Here is a 21,898-nt window from a genome sequence, read left to right as displayed (position 1 = left end):
GGATTCTTGCACTCTGAGGGAGACAGTTGAGGGATTTCAGATTGGAGGTGATGGTGTTGCTTCTTTTTGAGCTGGTGATGAGCTTTGCAGTAGAGTTGAGGGAAGCCCTTGGAGGAGCTAGTTTGGATCTGGGCAGTCCAGAGAGGGTTGCAATTCCATAGTCCAACCTGGGAATCACAAGGGCTTGCACTGCATTCTTGAAGTCGTTGAGGGGGGGGGGGGTAAATGGGAAGGTAGAGAAAGGGTTTTAATTTTCTTAGAATGTTCATTTGGTGAGTCTCAAAACGTTCTTCCATGGAACCCATTCAACTCCAAAATGACTGGACCAGAAAGTCATCTATATGTAACAATTGTGATCTTTCTTCCTTCTCCTAATCTCAGATTTTTTTCTCTTTGCACCCACACAAAACAGAGGACTGCCACTGCCTGCTATGCTTTGATTTTTACTTTGATTTGGGTTTAAAAACAAAGCACAGACACTTATCAATAAATGCAACAAGAGGATCCAAAATTATCTGAGGTCATGAAAAGAAACATATTGTAATACAGAAACATAACTATGTTCACAAATGTTGTACACTCGTCCTTTTACCTCCACATCCTGCTCCGTTAGTGAGACTCTGAAAGAAAAAAGCAAGGTATTAGAGGTAGACAAGGGTGTTGGGTGTGGGGTGAAATCATGGGGCTGCAGCAGTGATGGGCTGACAAAAACTCCAGGCACAATGAACTGAAGCCCACCACACTCATTCTACACAGTGATATGATATATTCTTATGAAAATAAAAATAAATATTGACAATATTAGCGATAGACAAAATGGGGGAAGCTATCACTCATATTTGCAATAATATGAATGCCTAAGCACAGAGTGTTGTGTTAAACTTTAGAGCAGGGGTTGGATTCTTCAACAGAAAGGGAATGTTTAATTTAGATTTGAAAATGGAGGATGGGTGTTGTCTCTACTCATTGAAAGTACAATGAAACATGGAGCATGCTGTTTCTACAGGCTAAATTAGCGGGACATATCTAAGGCATCTTTATTTAAGTACTATTGTATGTGCGTTGTACACTGCTTCTATGATTCTAGCGATCGAATAAAGCATATTTGGATTTGGATATTTAAGTTTTGGAATCAATGGACTCTGACAATCTTTTTGGCACTCTACCATACATTAAACACGAAACAGAACAGAATCAAATTGTTCAGAAAGAGTAATAGTCTGAATTTCTATGGAAGATGGAATAGGCTTCAGTAGGCAGCAGCTTCATGACTACAAATAATAAGCCACAGTCGCTCCAAAATATAATAACCAATAATGAATATCCTTACTAATACTAATGTCAAATATAATCACCAATAATGAATATCCTTACTAATACTGATGTCAAACAAAGTTTTTACATTTGCCTTCTGATTCTTAACACCATCTTAATTCTGTTTATTTAACTGATATATTTTGAGAATGGACTGAACAAATCAAAACTCAGTTACACATACTAGGAAAAGGACTTCTAATACCTTAGAAGAAAATCCAAAGCATGACATTACGATGTGTTGCTAACATGAAGGCAGACTGTAGTCCATCTAACACATTCCAAAAGTTAAGGATTATAAATCATTTGATTTGTAGGTGATTTCTTTACATGCAGAAAATAGTGTTGAGCATAATCTTGCTAGAACAAAAGGAATCTTTAGTTCATCTCAATTATACAGTATAGTGATGGACAAAAGATGAGCAGTACTTACTTACTGCTGTATGCATTAGTATAAAGTAGATCCAGGGAAGCAAACTACAATATACTGGAAAACATTAAAATGACGGAATTTCTTTATCTTTCCCACCTACATTAACATTTAATTAAACAACTTTTGAAGGAGAGTCCAAGACACAAACTATTTTGGTTCTAAGGAAACAATCTATACAATCACTGGGGACATCAAAGGCGGAATTGGCCAATTAGTAAATTAAGAATATTAAATGAATGTATACGCTTGGAAATTAAATGTATGTTTTAACAATGGTAGAACATGAAGACATATGCTGGCAAATTACACTTATATTTATATTCTAACCCGATGACTGACTTTCATTTCATGTCAACAACAGTAACACGTTTAAGCTGAGAAAATGAAGGAATGCTAAGAAAAGGAAAGGAAGCAGTCAAATTTAAATCAACATTTTGTTGGATTTTATCAAAGTTGGATATTTTTGGAGGAAGCCCATGAGAAAATGGACTGGACAACAGATAAAGAAATCGAAAATATCTATAAAGAAATAAACCTGAAAAAATGATATAAAGGTAAATATATTTTATATCATCTAACGATGTAAATAAGTAAAGATATAACAGATACCTATATATCCTAGGAAACATAAAGTGCAGGTATGGTTACGAATTAAAACTGAAAAACCACTGAGATTTGCGAACGTACAATTCATAACTTGCACATCAGCCATACAAACCATAACTTGCACACCAAATGCAGTGGTCATGATGTCATCCTATTGTATGCATCTGCGTGGCATTTGCCATGAAGCACCAAAAGTGGATGTACTTTTTTTAAGGTTTTGTGCAGATTCTTCAAAGAGCACAAAAATTAAGACAGCAAAATGCCTTTCCTATGGGAACTCTATTCTAACCAACACTATCCTGGAACTGTTGCTACCAGTATAAGATAGATAGTCAGACAGACAGACAGACAGACAGACAGACAGACAGACAGACAGACAGATAGATAGATAGATAGACAGACAGACAGACATATATGGGTTTATCTGGACTGTTGATCTCTATCTATCAACACATTAAACATGGCACAGTGGAATATTCTGGGTGTTACCCTCTTGCCCGGTTCCATTTCTGTGTTAATACTCTTGCTAGAACAGGGCCGGGTGAGTTTCCCATGGTTGTGGGTTGATGTTTCATCCCCACGTTTGTTGATCATTACTATTGATGTATGTTCTTTTTACAGGTCTATTAATTATGATGAAGGCCTGAGCGCTTGTAAAAATGTCTGAGCAAGGCCAACACTCATATATAAACATACTGCAGATGATCAGTTTCTATCTCAGTGAGAATATGTATGGTTTTGGTGATAAGCACCTGCTTCACCCACAACTTTACCAATATCTTTATGAGCTGGTGTGAGGAGCCGGTGGTATGCTCAGCATGGAATAGGTGATGTGTTCAGCACAACATGGATGCTATACCCTACATCTACCCTTATGTTTGTATTTTGCATATGACCTTTTCGCATCTGGGATGCAACAGTGATGAAGACAAGTAGTTCACTGACAAACTGTGTATGTAAATTAAAAATTAAATTGTTCTCACAAATGACTAACAATTTTATTGATTTTATTGACATAGAATTGGAGGGTACACAGGCCCATTTAGCCACTAACTTGTGTAGAAAAAAGACAGCTGTTCGAACTCACCATCTAACAATTTTGAAGTACAGCATCCTCTATGGAAAACTACTGACAGAGAAGTGGTATTACACCACGGACTTCAAATATCTGGAGGAGAAGTCATCAATAATAAATTCAGAACAACGGGCTACCCAAAAAAGAGTACTTAAGGTGACCGCTCATAAAGCTGATTTAAGAACTGGGAATGATTTACTAAGATTCACTAAAAAGGACAATCCCATGCTGACACATACTACTGTTAGACTGTGCACTACCTGTAATACTGAATCAGATGAAATTTGAGGTATTTTATGAAACATTGGAAAATATTACATTCGGATACTGCCATAAGTAGTGAAAATGAGACTAGGCCCCCAGAAAGCATATGGAAGCCCTAAGAGATTGAGTGATACAGAGTAATTTGAGGAGTATTAATACCATTGACTGGCTTAACTCATCCAGTAGTTTTGTAAATTGAGCAAACGTAAAGCTGTAAAAAAAGGTTTTGGATGCAGATTTCCCCTGCACCCCCAAAAAAAATTAAGACACATATAACATGTACATCAAATGTTTATACATATGCTTTGGAGTGTCATTGTTAAAAATATATGTAGGAGGTATGATCTTACCTGTAAAAAAGGATTTGTGAACACCAGAGAGCCATTAAATATATTGATTCTTCCTATCTGCTAGTGAGACCCTTTTGAGATTTTCAAAAAAGTAAATGTGATTTAATAACATTTTTGGTATTGACTGAATTGCACAATGTATGTGAAAAAGAGATTCAGAATTAAATCTGCGGAGACTGTTATCAAGGTATTATTTGGACGGGGAAAGTAAACAACTGTGTGGCTGAACATTTATGATGAATTTCTAATACACATTGGCTAATGTGCCTGCATTGGAGGTATCTAATAAAGGAAAGTCACCATAATAGTGATTCATTTGATACATTTTCCACATTGGTTGATCTATTAGGCCCATTAGGACATAATGACTCTTGGACCTTATGTAGCTTTACAAAGAGTGAGTAGGGTATGAATTATATTCCTAGTTTACTGAGGCATGATGAATGAAGCAAGCCAATGTGATTCCTACGCTGATGTAAACTTTTATTTTTATCTCATATCATGTTTAATAGTTATTGACAACAAGTCTGGGCGTCTTTTGTCGATTTTCCAATGAACAAATATATAATTGCTAATGATTTTTTCCATTGACCAAATATATCATTGCTAATGATTTCTTTATTTTATTATTTTTGGAATTATGATAATCAAGTGACAGTATGGATTTAGAGATATGAATAAGAAAGGGGATAATGTGTTTTGCATGTTCATTATTCCCATGTCCCTATCATCATATCTTGAAGGCAACAACATTGTAGCTATGATTTGTTTCAGGTGATAAGTTTGGAATTTAAATTGATGATTGGTAAGATTTTGTCAGTGATGTTTTACTAACATATTTTCAATGTACTTAGTATGCAAACCACAAGTTTGTTTACTCAATTTAGTTACATATTTTTGGAGACAGTTTTTATTCCATATTCACTGAAGATTTCAAAGGATATCCGGCATATCGGCATGAAAATGTTTGCTTTGACAAAGACCACATATGGGTTGAAATGTGTAAACCATTGCTCAGAATAAAGAAAAAAGTTTAATATGTTAAATAAAAGTTTAGAATTTTAAAATCCTTCAAGAACTGTACTTCATCTGTTGTCCTTTCTAGTACTGATATTAATCATTATCAGATTAAGCTAACCTTATCTCCGACCACAAATAGTCAAGATCACAAGATTTTCCTTTAATAATAATCAAAAGGATGACACGTAGGCCTGCTCCTATAAAGCTGGTAAATGATTCACTGCTACTATTAGCTAGCTTTCTAATCTCACAATGGCAGTGCAATTCCACATTCGAAGGTTACCTAAGGGTAGCAGCAGAGCATTTACCAGTCATATTGGATGTTGCCTATAAAATGGAGTTTAATTTTTTTTCTTAGAATAAGGAAATCAATTGAGATATTTATGTGGTCTTCTGTGGTGAGAGTTTGGAATTGCGACAAGGTTGGGATGTTGCATGGAGGAATGAGCTTGCAGAGAAAAGGTGTTGGTGTGCTTAATGTAGTCTGTCAAACCCTGTCTATCTTGTCCTTGAAGTAGTAGGTGATAGCTCATCACTTCTCATTGTTTTGGGGTTGCTGTAGTGTTTGAAGGCCTTGAAGAGTGCTTGGTTTTTATTGGAAAAAGAACAAAGTCATGGAAGGAATGCTTGAATTGATCTCATCCACTGATGATCACTTGAGCCACATTCCAGAGGTTGAAATTAATTCAAGCATTACACCAATCACTTTTTTATGCACCTTAGTGCAATGCAGTATGTGCGATGTTCAATTGTGGGTCCGGCACTCACCGTGTTATAGGACTCAAGCTCCACCCAACTTAAGAGATTCAAAAAGGCTGAAACCACTCGGTTCTTTGTGTTGCCCTTCAGAGGGAGCCTGGCCTGGCACATATCTGGTTCGTACCTCAGGTGGCATAGTAGGCAAAAGAACGATGGTCTGGAATGTGGACAAGACTAATAGCCAATAGCTGAGATTATTCAAGCTTTCCACCAATCACTTTTTGTGTACCCAGTCTAATGTCTTATATATGAGGGTTATGCCCAGATGTGTGTCCCTTGCTCATCGTGCCATGGGACTCAACCTACACCAGACTGAACAGGCTGAAGGTGACCAAAACCAACCAGTCTTGGGTTGTTTGTGTTCTCATTCAGAGGTTTTTTTAAGTGTTTTTATTTATATTTTGCCAAAGACCAAAAACAAAAGAAACCATAATAAAATCGGTTACAGTCGTACAGGGACATACATATACATACCATGCGTCATATAATCCCGCATCGCAAACCCTTAGGGCGTCTTGAACCTTTAAGTCCCACCCATTTAGATTTCTCAGTTGTAGTGTCTCATGTTTCCTCCCCTTCTGGAATGCTTGAAAACTAGGGAGCCGAGACTTATGTGTAGGTTAAAGGAGGGATCCATCAAGGGCCCGCTAATCATCACCCAGCCCCCCCATCTAGGCCATACTATGCCCTCCATTTGCCCCACACCCGGCGGAATATCTTTGGGCACCCTCTTGCCTTAAAGGTGACCCTTTCTGCGGCCATGTACATATCCATTCCTGCCTTCCACTCTCGGAGCTGGGGAGCAGTTGCAGCCCCCCCAAGCTCGTGCTACGTCCTGTTTCGCCACCACCAGGGCTAACATAGCGAAAATGCGCTGCGGTCGGCCCAGATCTACATCCCCAACACCTTCTCCCAGTACGTCTGTATTTCTGTGTAGGCCCAGATGGTATGATAGAAATCTCCCTGCTCATAGCCACATCTCTGACAACTAGGGTCGCTAGCTCGGCCCATTCGGTGAAGTCGAGCCCTATCATAATAGACTCAATGGAGTATTTTATATTGGATGAGATGGAGATGGGACTTGATAGCCACCTCCCGATGGTGCATCAAGGCTGCCTCCCAGTCTATGTTTTCAAGTGCGCCTAAGTTCAATTCCCAGGTCTCCCTCAGCCTGCCCAGCCTGTCTGGTGCATTATTATTCAAGGTCCGGTATGTAAGTGATACTGTCTTAGTAAGCACATGCTCCTGTAGCAGGCACCCCTCCAGTGGTGCATAGTCTGGTGGCGAGGAGGAGAGTGAGGTCTCTGCCTGCCAGGCATGTCGAAGTTGCGCAGTTCTCATTCAGCGTTAGCCTTGCCTGTGCTGGATTGCGCCTATTAGAACAAGATATATACTGATTTGCATATAGCTGTTTCTTGTCTGATAAGGCATGGTGGGTAAAATAACAATGGGCTGACAAGGGGCCAAGAGTACAAGTGGCTGAGATTAATGCAAGCATTCTATCTATCAATTTTGTGTTCTTGTATGCAACAGGTATGCCCAAACGTAGGTACCATGCTCACTGTGCCACAGGATTCGAACTACACCTAAATGAAATGGCCCAAATAGGCCAAATCCCATCTTGAGTTACTTGTGTTCCCTTTTTGAGGAAGCCTGGCAGTTTAAGCTGGATTATTTCTATCGGAGCAGGAGCAAGACTGATTTACATGTGGCTGGTTCCTGCCTGAGGTGGCATGGTGGGCAAAAGAAAGATTGACTGGAATGAATCCCAGAGTAATTACCAGCATCTGAGAATAATTCAAGTATTTCACCCATCACTTTTTTGTGTACCTGCGGGTGACGCCCTATGTTTGATGGGTAAGCCCAGGCGTGGGTCCCTTGTTCACTGTGCTATAGGACTCCAGATACACCGACTAAAGAGGCCCACTTGAGACCAAAACCAGTCTTGGGTTGCTTGTGTTCCCGTACAGAGTGAGCCTAGCCTGTGCTTGATTGTTCCTATTAGAACAACATCAAGACTGATTTGCAGACGGCTGGTTCCTGTCTGAGGTGTCATGGTGGGCAAAAGAACAATGAATTGAAATGCTGCCCATAGTAATTACCAATAGCTGAGAATAATTTGAGCATTCCATCCATTACTTTTTTGTGTGCCTCAGCCCTAAGTGAGATGGGTATACCTAGTCATGGGTCAAGAGCTCACTATATCACAGGACTCAAGCAACACCGACTAAAGAGGCCCAAAGAGCTAAAACTGGTCTTGGGTTATTTGTTTTACCTTCAGGGAGTATCTGGCCTGGCAATTCAGGCTGGACTGTTCCTTTAAGAGCGGTATCAAGACTCATTTGGTTATTGCCTCGTTCCTGGCTGAGGTGGTATGGTGGGCAAAAGAACAATGGAATGGAATGTGGCCCAGAGTAATTACTAGGGGCTGAAATTAATTCAAGAATCCCACCCATTGTTCAACGATTAAAAATGAATTAAAAAAAAATCTTTCATGCAAAATCGACTATCTTTTCGAATAAAACTTTTAATTCAGAGAAAATAAAACTAAGGTCATCTTTGAGACTGTGAGAGAACTTTCCAATCCAGATAGAGTAACTCTAGTGGTGGTTACCACTCAAGGGCTATGAAATGCCTTCAACTCATTTTTTGTTGATAGAATAAAGGTAATAAGAGACAGTATTTTCACCAGTTCATTAACCACTGCAACTTCAAAAGAAGACAGTAACCCCATGGTAATCTTGGCGTTCAGGGACATTAGCAAAAATCGTTATATTGATTTGACGGCCAAAGTAAAATCAGGTTCTTCAAACAATATTTGTCTCCCTTGGATTTAAAAAAACAATTGTTTCCTGCTTGCCCGACATAGCCATCTCCCTTCTTAAATCAATCCCTTAGTCGAGTAAGGTTCCACATTCCTTTAAGGAGGCAGTGGTACTCCAAAAAAAAAAACCAGGTAAGACCCGCTATTTTAACAAATTATAGGCCAATCTCATTACTCCCTTATTCAGCAAAATTATTAGAGGCTCATGTTGCTCGCCGTCTATGCTGCTTTTTGGAGGAGTCTAACTTCCTTGATCCCCATCAGACTGACTTCCGCCCAGCTCATTCTACTGAGGCAGTCTTTCTTGCTGTTATGGACAACATGAGGAGAGAAACCGATAGAGGCATCACTCAGGCACTGGTCCTACTAGATCTATCATCAGCCTTTGACACGTTCAATTATACTATTCTGATTGACCATGTCAGGACTGCAAGCCTGCGTGGCACTGTCCTTGGCTAGATGGAATCCGTCCTTAAAGACCATTCCTAATCGGTCTGCCTTTTCCCTTTTGTTCACCAAAATTTCAATTACACTGTGGAGTACAACAAGGGCTCCTTCCTTTCCCCTCATCTTTTTAATCACCATATTTGCCCACTGACACATTCTCTCCGGCAGCGAAAGGTGAAAATATACAACTATGCTGATGATATGCAGCTGATTTGCACCATTGACAATACCATGGAATCCAATGATTTTTGTTCAAGATAAAATGGTATATATTCAGGACTGGATGAACAGCCTTTAGTTGAAGTTGAACTCAGATAAAATGGAGAACGTTGTTAGCAAGAATAAACTCCACCAATGGAATCCCTCCTTCTGGCCTTCCGAGATGGGGCCATTCCATAAGCCCAAGAAAGTCGTGAAAAGTCTAGGGATCCTCATTGATGAGGATCTCTCAATGAAATCCCAGACAGGAGCTGTGACTTCCTCAAGCTAGCTCCAAATTTGGGGAATTAGTAAAGCAAGGAGATACTTCACCTTTCAAGTGGTCATCCAAATTATCATCTCTTTAGTAATGTCCTGAATAGACTATGCAAATGCTCTCTATCTAGGACTCCCTATTGGCCTAAATCACAGACTGCAAATTACAGAAAACCAGGCTGCCTGGCTGGTATTTCACCAGCCTAGATATTGCCATACCAAGCCGTTGATGGAAAAGCTACATTGGCTCCCGGTAGCTCAGAGGACTATTTTTTAAAACAGGATGTATTCATTTTACAACTCTCCATAGCAAAAGTCCGACTTTTAAGTCCACCAGAATTCAGTGCTCCACCCCTAACCGTCATCTCAGATCAGCCTTCCTTGACCTATTAACTGTCCAAAGAATCAAAAAGAAGAGACTGGGTGGGGCTAGGTTTTCAGTGATTGCTCCACACAGTTGTAACACTCCCCACATTGATGTTAGATCGTCAGCCATCTATGTGGAGTTTAGGAAACTCTCAAAAACCTGACTGTTTAGACAACCCTATGGCTAATCCTTTTTCCTGCTTGCAGTGGCCTTTCTTATCTTAGTGAGAAGAGACCTTTTTTGGTGCACATGCGCTCAATAAGTACTTTCTAACATAACTGTTTAGGTGCATCAGTATAATGTCCTATGTACGACAGGTATGCCCAGACAGGGGTCCCAGGCTCACAGTAGCACAGGACTCCATCTACACCCGACTGACGAGGCCCAAATTGGCAAAACCGATCTTGGTTTGCTTGTATCCCTTATTAGAGGAAACCTTGCCTGATAGTTTTGCTGGACTATTCCTACTGAAGTAGGATAAAGAATTATCTGTAATAAGGTGTTTACTATCTCAGAATTCATGGTGGGCAAAAGAAATATGGACTGGAATGTCATCCAGAGTAATTACCAGTGGCTGAAATTAATTCAAGCATCCGAAACATCACTTAAAAAACATATATCTATGTTTTTATTGGAGGCATCATTGACGGTTTTTGTCTCATTAGTAGCATTGGCCTCTTAGATGTGCTGTCTGTGAGTCAAGCAAAAGAGAGTTTTTTTCAAGTAGACAAGATCTTTTGGCAACTATCTGCCTTCATTTCTTCTGGAGTCTGATGGTTTGTTTATGATTTCTCCTGGTATTCAGTTGCGGATCATCGCTTACAGTAGCTGTCCTTTGAAGGGTGGTGATGAATTTGGAAGTAGGGTCACAACAACGAGGGGCGGCCTAATGCATGTGCAAGCTGTGCACCTTAACCGGCCGCCAAACCCCAGGAGCCGCCACGCCAATATATATCCTTAATATAATAATCCTCTGAGGATGGATACATATTTGATTGGCGGCCCCTGCAGGGATTTGGCGGCCTCCGGCTCTGTTCCACTTCCAAACACCCTGACCCCCCTCTTCCGAGGACCCGCCTGAACCCCCTCTTCCTGGGCCCCCTACCTACGCTCCCTGCCCAGGGCCGCCATGAGCCTTAAGCCGCCCCTGCAACACCAATGGAAAGGATGAAAGGGTTACCCAGTCCTCAAGAAGGGATTGTTGAGAAAAGTTCCTGAAATAGCTGTTCATTGTCTTAGCCATCTTTTGGTAGCCATGGTTGGTTGGAAAGATGAAAAACATTTAAATGCATTTAATGACATGCTCAGTTTAGTCAAGGCGAATAGGAAAGTAGCAGGCAGCACTGCTCACTGATGTGCACACAATGTCCAGAGTTTACCCTTGCACTGGGTTGGCTACTTTTGCCCTTACTACTACTACTATTTCTGATGCTGCTACTACTACTGGTGATAATACTTCTAATGCTGCTGGTGCTGCTTCTACTACTGCTGCAGCAACTACTGATTCCAATACTGCTCTTCTTTCTTCTACTATCACTGTCACTACTACTGCTGCATTTCACAATTATTTTATGGATGCACCTGCTGCTCTGGGAATTTAGGGATGTTTGATGCTTCGTTGTGATGGCTCATGGGTCGTGGATCGAGATCTTAAGTTCCCAGAGTCCATGTGAGCGAGATTTGTGGCCTTTAAAATAAAAGGTAATGTCTTCACAATAAAACAAGTGTCAACATCAGAATATAGAACTCTATTTACGCCAATGGGACCATTAGTAAGCCCATACGCCAACCTTCGAGAGCCACACCCAATATGTCAGTAAGAATTAAGAAGGCCATGTGTAGCAAGCGGAATGCAAAGAGTGAGTCTGTTACCTGGGGCACTTTAAACAATGCTTTAAAAGGCAGTCACTCAGGTTGCGGGGCTCCAAAATCAATTCTTGTAAAAGTCTAACTAACAGACACAGATGGTCTAGCTTTCAAAGAGTCTGAGTAAGAGTCAATGGCACACCTTTCTGTACTTTCCAGAGCACCAGAATCCATGTGAGTGGTTTCACTACCACACTATTCCTCTCTGCCATCCAGATTATGTGCTATGAAGGCAATACGTTGAAGGTGGGCTTGAAAGTGGGTGAGTGTAGGCTTGCTAGAAGATTCCATAACATTTAGACACATTGGGGTTCTTTATTAAGGTTTTGAGATGGTACTCACATGCCATAAAGTAATATAAAGCATTGCACCAATCTACCTTCTATTATAAACCCTGAACGTGCAGCGCAAATTTGGGTAACAAAACAAAAGCACCTGTGCAACCTTTAGTAAATATAAACCATTATTCCTAGTTATAGGCTGTTGTTTATAAAGCAACAATGCATTTTTCAGCACATAAAATAGTACTCCAGTTGTGCTATTTCATATTCTATTAAACACATTTCACTAGGGTGAAGACAGATTTCTGCATTCCTGTCCTATACCTTGGGCCCACAAAGATTTACTGTTGAACTCCAGGATCAAAATGGTGTAAGCCAGGAGTACTACAAATGGGTAATTTATTTGCAATTCCTTAATGTCACATCCAAACCTACTCCACTGGTACTACAGCCCAAACAGACTCAAATCTACTCCAAAACTGGTGTTGGGTTGCTTCTGTTTCAGTCAAGAGAGGACCTAGCTTAGCAGTTCAGATTGGATTGTTTAAACTGGAGCAGGACCAAAGCTGACTTGAATATGACTGGGTCTAATTGGGGGTGGCATGGTGGCAAACGCAATGGGTTGGAGTACAATCCTGAGCAAATGCCAGGGATCTGCATATCTGTGAGCATTTGTCTCCCCACTCACCTTTTGTGTGTTTTATGTAACGCTTTAAGTGGCCAACAGTATGCCCAGACAATGGCCCAGTGCTTACTGTGCCACTGGAAGCAAGCTGCACCCAAACAGGCTAAAACCAGTCTTTGGTTGCATGTGCTCTGGTTCAGAGAGGACCTGGCTTCGCAGTTCAGGATGGACTGTTTCTTCTGCAGCAGGACAAAGGCAGATTTACATACGGCTTGATCTCATGATGGGCAAACAACCAATGAGTTGGAATGCTACCCTAAGCAACTGCCTAAGGTTAGAATATTTGAAAGCATTTCGCCCATTACCTTTTGTGTGTTTGGCCAAATCTACTCCAGCTAAGCCTTGCAGTAAGTCACACACCACCCATGGCCACTCACACATACAGCAAGGAAATCACGTATAAATCATTGGAGACAGGAAATAACATTGCTAACACAAAGCACAGCACCTAAAAAATAAAAATTCTAAAAAGAAAAACATATTCACATAACTTTAGACATTACAGACATCCATATACATTATATTGCACAAATGTAAACAAATAAAAAAAATTAAATCAGTTAAAGAAAAATAACATTATTTAAAGAAATGTACATTTTCAAACTATCATACCCTTTAGTGTCACCCAACAATTAAACTTCTTCGATGATTCATTCCTCAAAAGCTTGTCAGTTGTGTGGTTCACAGTTCAACTCTTTGGTTGATATTTGCAGGTCCAAATATAGTCATCACCTTATAAAATTCTAAGTTAACTTTTATTTCATTATAAAAAGTCTACTCAAATAAAATCCTTCATGCCAACATGTGCTTAGTTCATTACAGAATGTGGGGTTCCACAGAACTTAATCAGGGATGGATGTAATAAAAATATACATTATTTACTAAAGTTAACACCTGCAAAATTCAACTAGACCTAGTGCTCCCGTGTTATAGCCTCCCTGACCCGCAGCTGTAGGGCCCAATGTTTGAGCTGGAGATAATGAAAGTGCTCGCTGGGCGTCACCTTGAAATCCCTTTGACAGCTAGCAAGGGTGAGAATGTCATAATTGTGAAACAGATCAGAAAGCATCTGATACCTTCCTCCCTCCCTCCCTCCATAAGTCAAAGGGACACTATCGCAGCGCCAGAGGAAATTCCAGATTAAGATTAATAGGTTTATAGGGTGAAAGGAAGGTAGACCACTCTAGTCCCCTAGACACCTCGTCTCAGACTTTAAGTGTGGTGAGCGTGGGAGTTCTAATGTACACGTTTAGAGGACTATCCTTTTTAGGTTTCGATATCAAATCCCAAATTGTTCTTCCCACCACTGCCCTGTCCATATGCAGCCGATGTTTATCTGATTCTCTCTTTGACCACTCAGCCAATATACGGAGCTGGGCTGCTTTATAATATAAGTGGAGGTCCGGTAGTGCTACCACTCTGTCACCTCGTGCCCGATGATGAATGTGAAAGGGAAGCAGCGCTCTACCATTTTGCCGGATGTACCAAGTAAAAAGAGACTGTAATCTAGGCAGATAATCCCTATCAAGGTCCATCGGGAGGGCCTGAAAAAAATATAATAATTTAGGTATAAGTGTCATTTTTATCGCATGGCTGCGCCCTAACCATGAGATAAAGAGAGGCTTCCAGCGTTTGAGATCCTTCTAAATTTGGAGCAGTAAGGGGGAGAAGTTAGCCCTAAAGAGGTCCTGCAACGTGGAAGTCAGGTTAATACCCAGATATTTGAGTGAATGCTTGGCCCATTGGAGGGGGACGCATTAACGCAACTTACCCATGGCCTCCTTGGAAAGTGTGGGATTCAGGATGAAAGATTTCATAAGATTTACTTTAAAACCCAAAACGTTTTCAAAAGCCCTCAGTTCGTCTTGCAGCACTCGTAGAGACTGATTGGGAGAGGTGAGCGATAGCAGCACGTCGTCAGCGAAAAGCTATATTTTATGTTCTCTTCCCCCCCAAAATGGAATGCCTCGGATTTCTGGTGCCTTACGAATCCATATGGCCAACGGCTCCATGCTTTAATCAAAAAGTTGGGGCGATAGCGGACAACCCTGCCTTGTATCTCTCTCTAGAGGAAAGAGGTTTGAGCTGGACCCGTTCACCTAGACTCTCGAGTGCGGACTTGCATAATTAGCTTTAATCATATCTATAAATGGTTTACCAAACCCAAAGTGTTTGAGAGTGCTAAAAAGGAATGCCCAATCCACCCTGTCAAACGCCTTTTCGGCGTCGAGGCCCACCAATACTGCAGGTATCCTAAATTTGGTTGCCTTCTCAATCAGGCGAATGGTTCTTCGAATATTGTCATGGGTCTGTCTTCCCTTTATGAAGCCCGATTGATCAGGGTGGATTAAGTTTAGCATCAGGTCCTTCAGTCGCGCTGCCAGAATTGAGGGATTGAGTTTGGCGTCTAAATTCATAAGCGCAATTGGCCTCTAAGAGGCACATTCTTGAGGGTTTTTCCGGGGTTTGTGCATAACCGTGATAACGGGCTCTGCCATTGATTGGGAGACAGTCTGACCTTCCATTATTGCATTAAAGAGATATGTTAGGTGTGGGATGATGTTGGCGCAAAGGTTTTATAGAAATGGGCTGTCAAGTCATCTGGATCTGGTGACTTATTAGGTTTGAGAGCCGTGATATTCTTCCCCACTTCTTCCCCTGAGATGGGAGCATTTAGTCTTTCATTCCAGTGTGACGAGACCTGTGGTAGTCCTAGGTAGGTATTGGTGTTGCCCTGCAGGCTCTTAGTAGTCTCTAGAATACAGACTCGAATAGAAAGCCCCAAAAGCATTTGCTTTAGCGGTATCATCATGGGAGGTGTGGCATGCTGTGTCTAAAATGGCCCCAATAAATTCTATTTCCCTCTTTTCCCGCAGCTGCCTAGCTAGATGTGAGCCAATCTTATTCCCCTGTGCATATGAAGTGTGGCGCAATTGAAGGAGGGTATGTACTGCCCTATTCGAATATATCCTGTGAGTTTCCCCTTGAGTGCTCTCATCTGGCGCACAACAGTGCGCAAGGGGCTCTTTTTGTATTCCCTTTCAATATCCCCCAGGGATTTTTCTAGTGCTTCCCTTTCTTTGGCTCTTTGTTTATTTAAAGCTGAATTGAGTTCTGTGCATTTCACCCTAATAACAGCTTTAAAAGCATCCCATTAATCAGTGGTGCAGTGTTCTGCGGCTGATTTAAGTGAAAAAACTCTGTGATGGTCCCAGAACTTTGTCCCTCGTTAGCAAGACTGGAAAATACCATCTTGGCACCTTGGAGAATGCCCCCCTTCCATGTGGGACAAATCGTAGCCAGACTGTGATCTGAAATAGAGGTTGGGAGAATTTTCACTTCCTGAAGAGACCCCAGAAGACCTTGACCAAGAAAAATATAATTGAGTGTCGAATATGTTTGGCAGACATGGTAAAAGAATGTGTAGTCCTTAGTGTTGGGGTAAAAATATCGCCAAGCATCAACCAGGCCTAAAGTTTGTAAAGATTGTTTGAAACTCTTTAGGAAGCTACCCGTGGGTGCTATCCATATACCTGTCCCATGTAAGGTTAAAGTCACCCATCAGTATCGCCAGGCCTTCTGCAAATCCCCCAATCATAGTTAGCAAGGCTGTGCGAAAAGTCGACTGTTGATATGAATGTACAAAGCCTCCCTCTTACTTTCACCAACCATAATAGCCCTGCCTTACTTGTCAGACTTAAATTCTTCAGGTTGAAATGTCAGGGAATTGTGAAACATGAGAGCCACCCCTCTGTGTTTGGTGGTCGCAGAGGATCTATAGAGTAATACATACTTTTTGTGGCGCAACTGGAGCTCCTCCTCTCTTTTTCAGTTTCCTGCAACGCCACAACATCATGGTCTAACAAATATTTCCAGACTTTCTGACTTTTACGGGTTGAATTCAGCCCCTTTACATTCCAACAAGCTATAGATAACAGCATAGTTCCAAAGTACCTTTCACCCTCTTCATCAGTTCCTGTATGAAGCCCATCTCACTCCAGCTGTTGACACCCATCAAAAGAAAACATCCAACATGATCACTACACTGAAATCTGAGCCATCATGAATATAAATGTAAAGCCTCTACTGGTGCTACACCCGCCTCCGGGGATCCCCTCCCCCCCAACATTGAAAACATTTATATTAACAAAACCTGAGCCGGAATGCTCCACCGCTCCCGGCTTTAGACTCGTGGATGAAGACTTTCCTGACGTGAGGTAAACTGCACAGATCCGTGTCTCTAGCTGTCTTTTCTACATAATCATTGCATCATCAAGACATTCAGTTGTTACACCCAATGTGGGAATCATAACTGGTCGACCATAGGCCATGCTCCCGTTTAGTACAGGACTCTTCCCCTATTGCGCCTTTGGTGTTAGTAGGGAATTCCGCACAACAAAAAGGCCCCTTACAGTCCTAAAGCTCTTTGTGGTGTAGACTCTAGTCTTTCGAGTGCCTTCCTTTTGCGCTCGCTCGCCATCGTGAGGAGTTCTCATTGTCCTTGCCCTTCAGAGCAGACTCCGCATGTTCCTCTACACTGGAAGGAAGGCCCAACAGCCTCAGGCCCTCTTTCAACTCGGCAATGTGTTTTGTTTTGTTGTTCAGTTCAAAGGCCAGCCTGAAGGGAAATGTCCATCTGTACTTAATATTATCGTCTCTCACTTTCTTAGTGATGGGCCTAAATTGCTGTCTTCTTAGTAGAATCGCAGGTGCCAGGTACTGAAAGAGGCTACAACAGAAGCCCTGGAAGGGTACTTCTTTTTTCTTTCTGGCCGCTTGGAGGATGGCCTCATTGGGTTCAATGTAGTGCATTTTAATTAGGACATCGCAGATGGGTGCTACTCTCCTCCTTGTTGGGCCCCCACACAGTGAGCTCTCAGAATCTTAATCTTTGTTTGGTTGAACCCCAGGACGTCCGCAACCAGCCCCTCAATGAACGCCTCCAGGTCTGGGCCTTCCACGCCCTCCTCAAGGCCCCTAGTTCTAATGTTCTCCCATCGCGATCTGTTTTCCAGGTCTTCCGTCCTTAAAAGTGCCACGTGCAGCTGTACTTATACCTGAATGCTATCCTACGTGGCTGCCGTTTTTTTCTCCAGTTCCTGGGCCTGCGACTCCATCTCTAGGACACATATGCCCATCAAATCCACATCTTGTTGGAGCACCGTCATCCCCTCAGTCAGATCATCTTTCAGCTGGTACAAGGAGGTCTTAAGGGATGTCAAGAGATCCTCTTTCATGAGAGCCATGTTGTCCGCGTTTGCCCCCTGTTCCTGCGCTTGCTTCTTCTCAGCTGTGGGGAAGTAGTTAGACTCCTTAGCCACCCCCTTTTTCAGTGGCATAAGTGCTGTCCGGTCCCCCCTCCGTATGTCCCTTTCTACTGATCACCCGCCGATCAGTTTTCAGGGCTAGTATTCTTCAAACTGCAGGGTTAAACAGTTCCCTGTGCCGAGTGCCCCTTCAGGAGGCTTTAACTAGTAGGGGAGAACCGCTACCTCCCAAACTTCCTCAGGGCATCTGAGCACCTTGTAGAAATCCTGGTTTGCTATAGGTCTAAACTGCCTCTTCTTTTGTGGCACGCCGTTTGCATCATGACCCTTCACGTATTATTCCTAGGACAGGTCACAACTGTCTTTCTTTAGTGCTCCCTTACAGTATCCCATGAGCAAGCATGAAATGTGAGCAACGGCCACTATCTTAGGGTCTGGCGTCAGGCACCCGGTCTACTCCCCATTAATCCAAGCATGCAGGGCGGTTTCAGGGGGTAATCCACAGTGAGACTGGGGGAATCTCCCTGGCCAGCTGGAGTCGCCCGCCCCCACAAGCAAGTGTCCCCACTGTGCGCGAGAGCAAGGGCTATGCGGGAGCAGGTCATGATTGTCAGGCCTGACATCACTCCTCGTCTTTCAGGACGCCCTCCACTCTGTCGCCTCATGCAAGTGTCAGCTGCTGCCTCAGGGGTCCCAGCCACAATCAGCCCCGCACGACGATTCCAGTCGCACGGCCCCGCTTGAAGGTGCTCCGGGCCGCGCGTAATCCTCATTCAAGCACCGCCATCTAGGAGCGGGCCACTCCTCCTCCTTGCGATTGTCGCTGCCACTGAGGGACGGAGAGAGCAGCCCGCAGCTTCAAGCCTCTGAGTCTCCTCACACTCCACACCTCATTCCCCCACAATCGGTTCGTCTTGGTGCGATTTAGCAAGCGGGAAGCACCAAAGACAGCCACGGGACGACGAAGCCAAGCCGAGTTACGACCGACCGGCCATCTTGCCTGGCCACGAGCTACTTAATAATTATCAAATTTAATAAACATTGCTTGAAACACCTAAATGTTCTGGAGAATTGGATATTTATGCAAGTCAAAAATCTAGATCAAAATTCATTACCCATTTCTCATGTTTGATGAGATATAATTTATGGGTGAACTGAGGTATATACACAGTTTTGTTAGGGTGCCAATTTGTTATTACCAATAAAAACAAATAGCCATAAAAATGTGTATTGCTTGCACCCATTTACATCACATTGTACAAATGTTAAAACACAATACAAAGTATTGCTATTATAAACAATACAACAAGGTATTCATGCAACTGTAAACATTGCAGGCACCTATACAAATTACATCATACAAATAAAAAAATTATAAAAAATGTTTAAAAAATTATCATATCACTTTAATCATTGCATACACCTACACAAATCGCATTATGAAAATGTAAACATAATAGATGCACTAACATCGAAAATTACAAATATATACGTTTAAAAAAACTCATGACTTGTCACACATATAACACTACTCTTCACACATTCAGACACGTCATAATTCATTGCATGTCAAAACACACACACATACATACATACAGTGCCACACAACACAATTGTAGCTGATATCTGGCTCTGCAACGTCTCATTGCACAATGGAAAGAGGTCTGAGCCCGGGGTGTGGGCTTAATTTCTGGCCATTCAGCATAATGTTTCAGGTGCCTTTTATTTTCTTCAGGTGGTGGCTGTTTTCATACTCTTTTCAATTCATAATTATATATAGCGTAGCACCTACGCTATGTAGAGCAACATTTGTATAACTTTATGATCATATTTTGACGTGTATGTCTTGTAAACTTCTAGATGTAAATCTAGGGGTAAAGCTCCACCCAAAGTTAATGAAATTGCATCTGGAGAGATTTACGCACAGGTTTAGCTTTAAAACTAAAAGGTCGTATATCTCCTCATGTAATTTTCCTTTGTGAATTTGGCCTAGAATTAAGCCAGGAGTCGTCCTGAAATTCAGACCTAAACCAAGGCAACTCCATGAGTAAGTCACTCCCATTCATAGATGATGGATCTTTGTGAAATGGGCCCTAATTGTTGATGTGAAACCAAGGACTGGATACTGGTGTCTGGATGACATGGATCTGAGCAATACTAGATGTCTGATTTAAAAAACACACACACTCCTCCTTTGCCTCCACAAACCTCACACTCACAATATTGCTCAAAAGTATTGATTATGTTTCTTGAGGCAGAACCACCTCATCTACATACCTTTAATTGAGGTAATGGCACATGATCATGGTTCCCTTACACCTGGGCGTGTAGGTACCTTTCCTAATCTTGGGAGCAGTGCAATCTCGATGTCTCCCGGGGGAGGCTTTGTCACCCAGGCCTCTGGCGCAGACAAAATAACACAGGAGCCACATTGGTCACCAGATAACTCCCTTTGCAGGCCACTCCTCCACTTTTATTTTGAGGACCACGTCGCCGGTGGGTTAAACCAAAATATCCCTAGGGGCAGAGTACGTCATGCGGACCACCTGCCCACATGGTGCCGTACCCTCGGTGTGTTACCCGAACAAAAAACACTACATTCCTTCTCAACCATAACTAAACTGACAAATCGAACCATGGGGTTCAGGATACGAGCATGAGTCACAGTTTAAAAGTACACAGTCTTTTAACTGGATGGAGGGCGCCGGGTTATTTCTCAGATTATACTTTGTGCTATCACTCTGGCCTCCCTAGAACTGTCCAGTTGGATACCTAGGGTCTGCAGCAGGTCTGTGGAGGGGGGCGCTGTGACCTCAGGGGCACTGTTTAGCAATATCGTATGATAGTAGAGATGAGGAGCACTTTTGCAGGTGGTAGGTAGAGAATCCAAGGAGGGGGTCATGGGACATGGGGGCACCAAAAGTGATTGTCGCACCAGGCGCCACCAGCGCTAAAGCCGGTCCTGGTCTGCAGAGCATTGTTCTCGGCTCTCTTTGGAGGAAGGGGACGAGGGAATGCTGGGTACTTCAGGAGGACCTGGATCAGGTTCGCTCACTGACAGTGTGCCGGGTGTGCCTTCTCTGTGGCACTTTCATCGGTCCCCCGGTTCTCCGGGTCAGCCATCTCTGCGTCAGACCCAGCTCTGGCAAGCTTGAAAAAGGGCGTATAGCTTTTTAACTTCTCCATCACGCCATGCGGTGACCACGGTACCTTGCCGCCAGAGTAAGACCCACAAATTTCGTTCAATCTGGAGTCAAAACTTGCTCCCGGTCGTTGACACTGTTTTGTTAGGGTGCTAATTTGTTATTACTAATAAAAAAAAGTAGCCATAACATTGTTTCCATTGCTTGCACCCATTTACATCACATTGTACAAATGTTAAAAAACAATACAAAGTATTGCTATTATAAACAATGCAACAAGGTATTCATGCAACTGTAAACATTGCAGGCACCTATACAAATTACATCAACACTCGCTCTCCTAGCCGAATATCTGACTCTCGGGTCCCTGGGAAGATGCTCACCAGTTAGTTGAGGGCCCCGTCCAGTAAGTATGGGCGCAGGTGGATCCCGGAAACCTGATCCTGAGATAATTCTTGTTTTTCACCAAACCTTGATGTCTAGTGTGTGCCAGTTATACCACATGCTCCATGAGGCTGGAGGGTATAACTAGTCATCGCCCTCGCAGCGGGCACCCTTCGGCATCAGTCACTAGCCCCTGGCACACCTGGTAGAGTGAGTCTAGTATTCGTTTCACCTCTGGTGTCCTGTGTGCCCTGTGTTCCGTGACGGTATCCAATTTTCCGGACTTCATTTCTGCTTGGGCTAGCTGCAGAAACTCATCACTTTCTGTTCCTTGGTGGA

At 42.5% G+C, this 21,898-nt stretch overlaps 1 protein-coding gene across 1 annotated transcript in view; it reads right to left on the bottom strand.

Moving 5' to 3' along the window:
• The window catches only part of LOC144753631 (uncharacterized), a 463,125-nt gene that overhangs the window by 220,832 nt on the left and 220,395 nt on the right, over positions 1 to 21,898 (bottom strand). Inside the window, exon 5 of the mRNA XM_078641257.1 lies at positions 593 to 620. Coding sequence (XP_078497383.1) covers positions 593 to 620 — 28 coding nt within the window. The remainder of the gene's footprint in view (positions 1 to 592; positions 621 to 21,898) is intronic.

Source organism: Lissotriton helveticus, chromosome 5_1 (assembly GCF_964261635.1).
Source record: "Lissotriton helveticus chromosome 5_1, aLisHel1.1, whole genome shotgun sequence".
Taxonomy (NCBI): domain Eukaryota; kingdom Metazoa; phylum Chordata; class Amphibia; order Caudata; family Salamandridae; genus Lissotriton; species Lissotriton helveticus.
The sequence above is the reverse complement of the archived record's forward strand: the minus strand, read 5'-3'. Positions and strand labels throughout refer to the sequence as shown.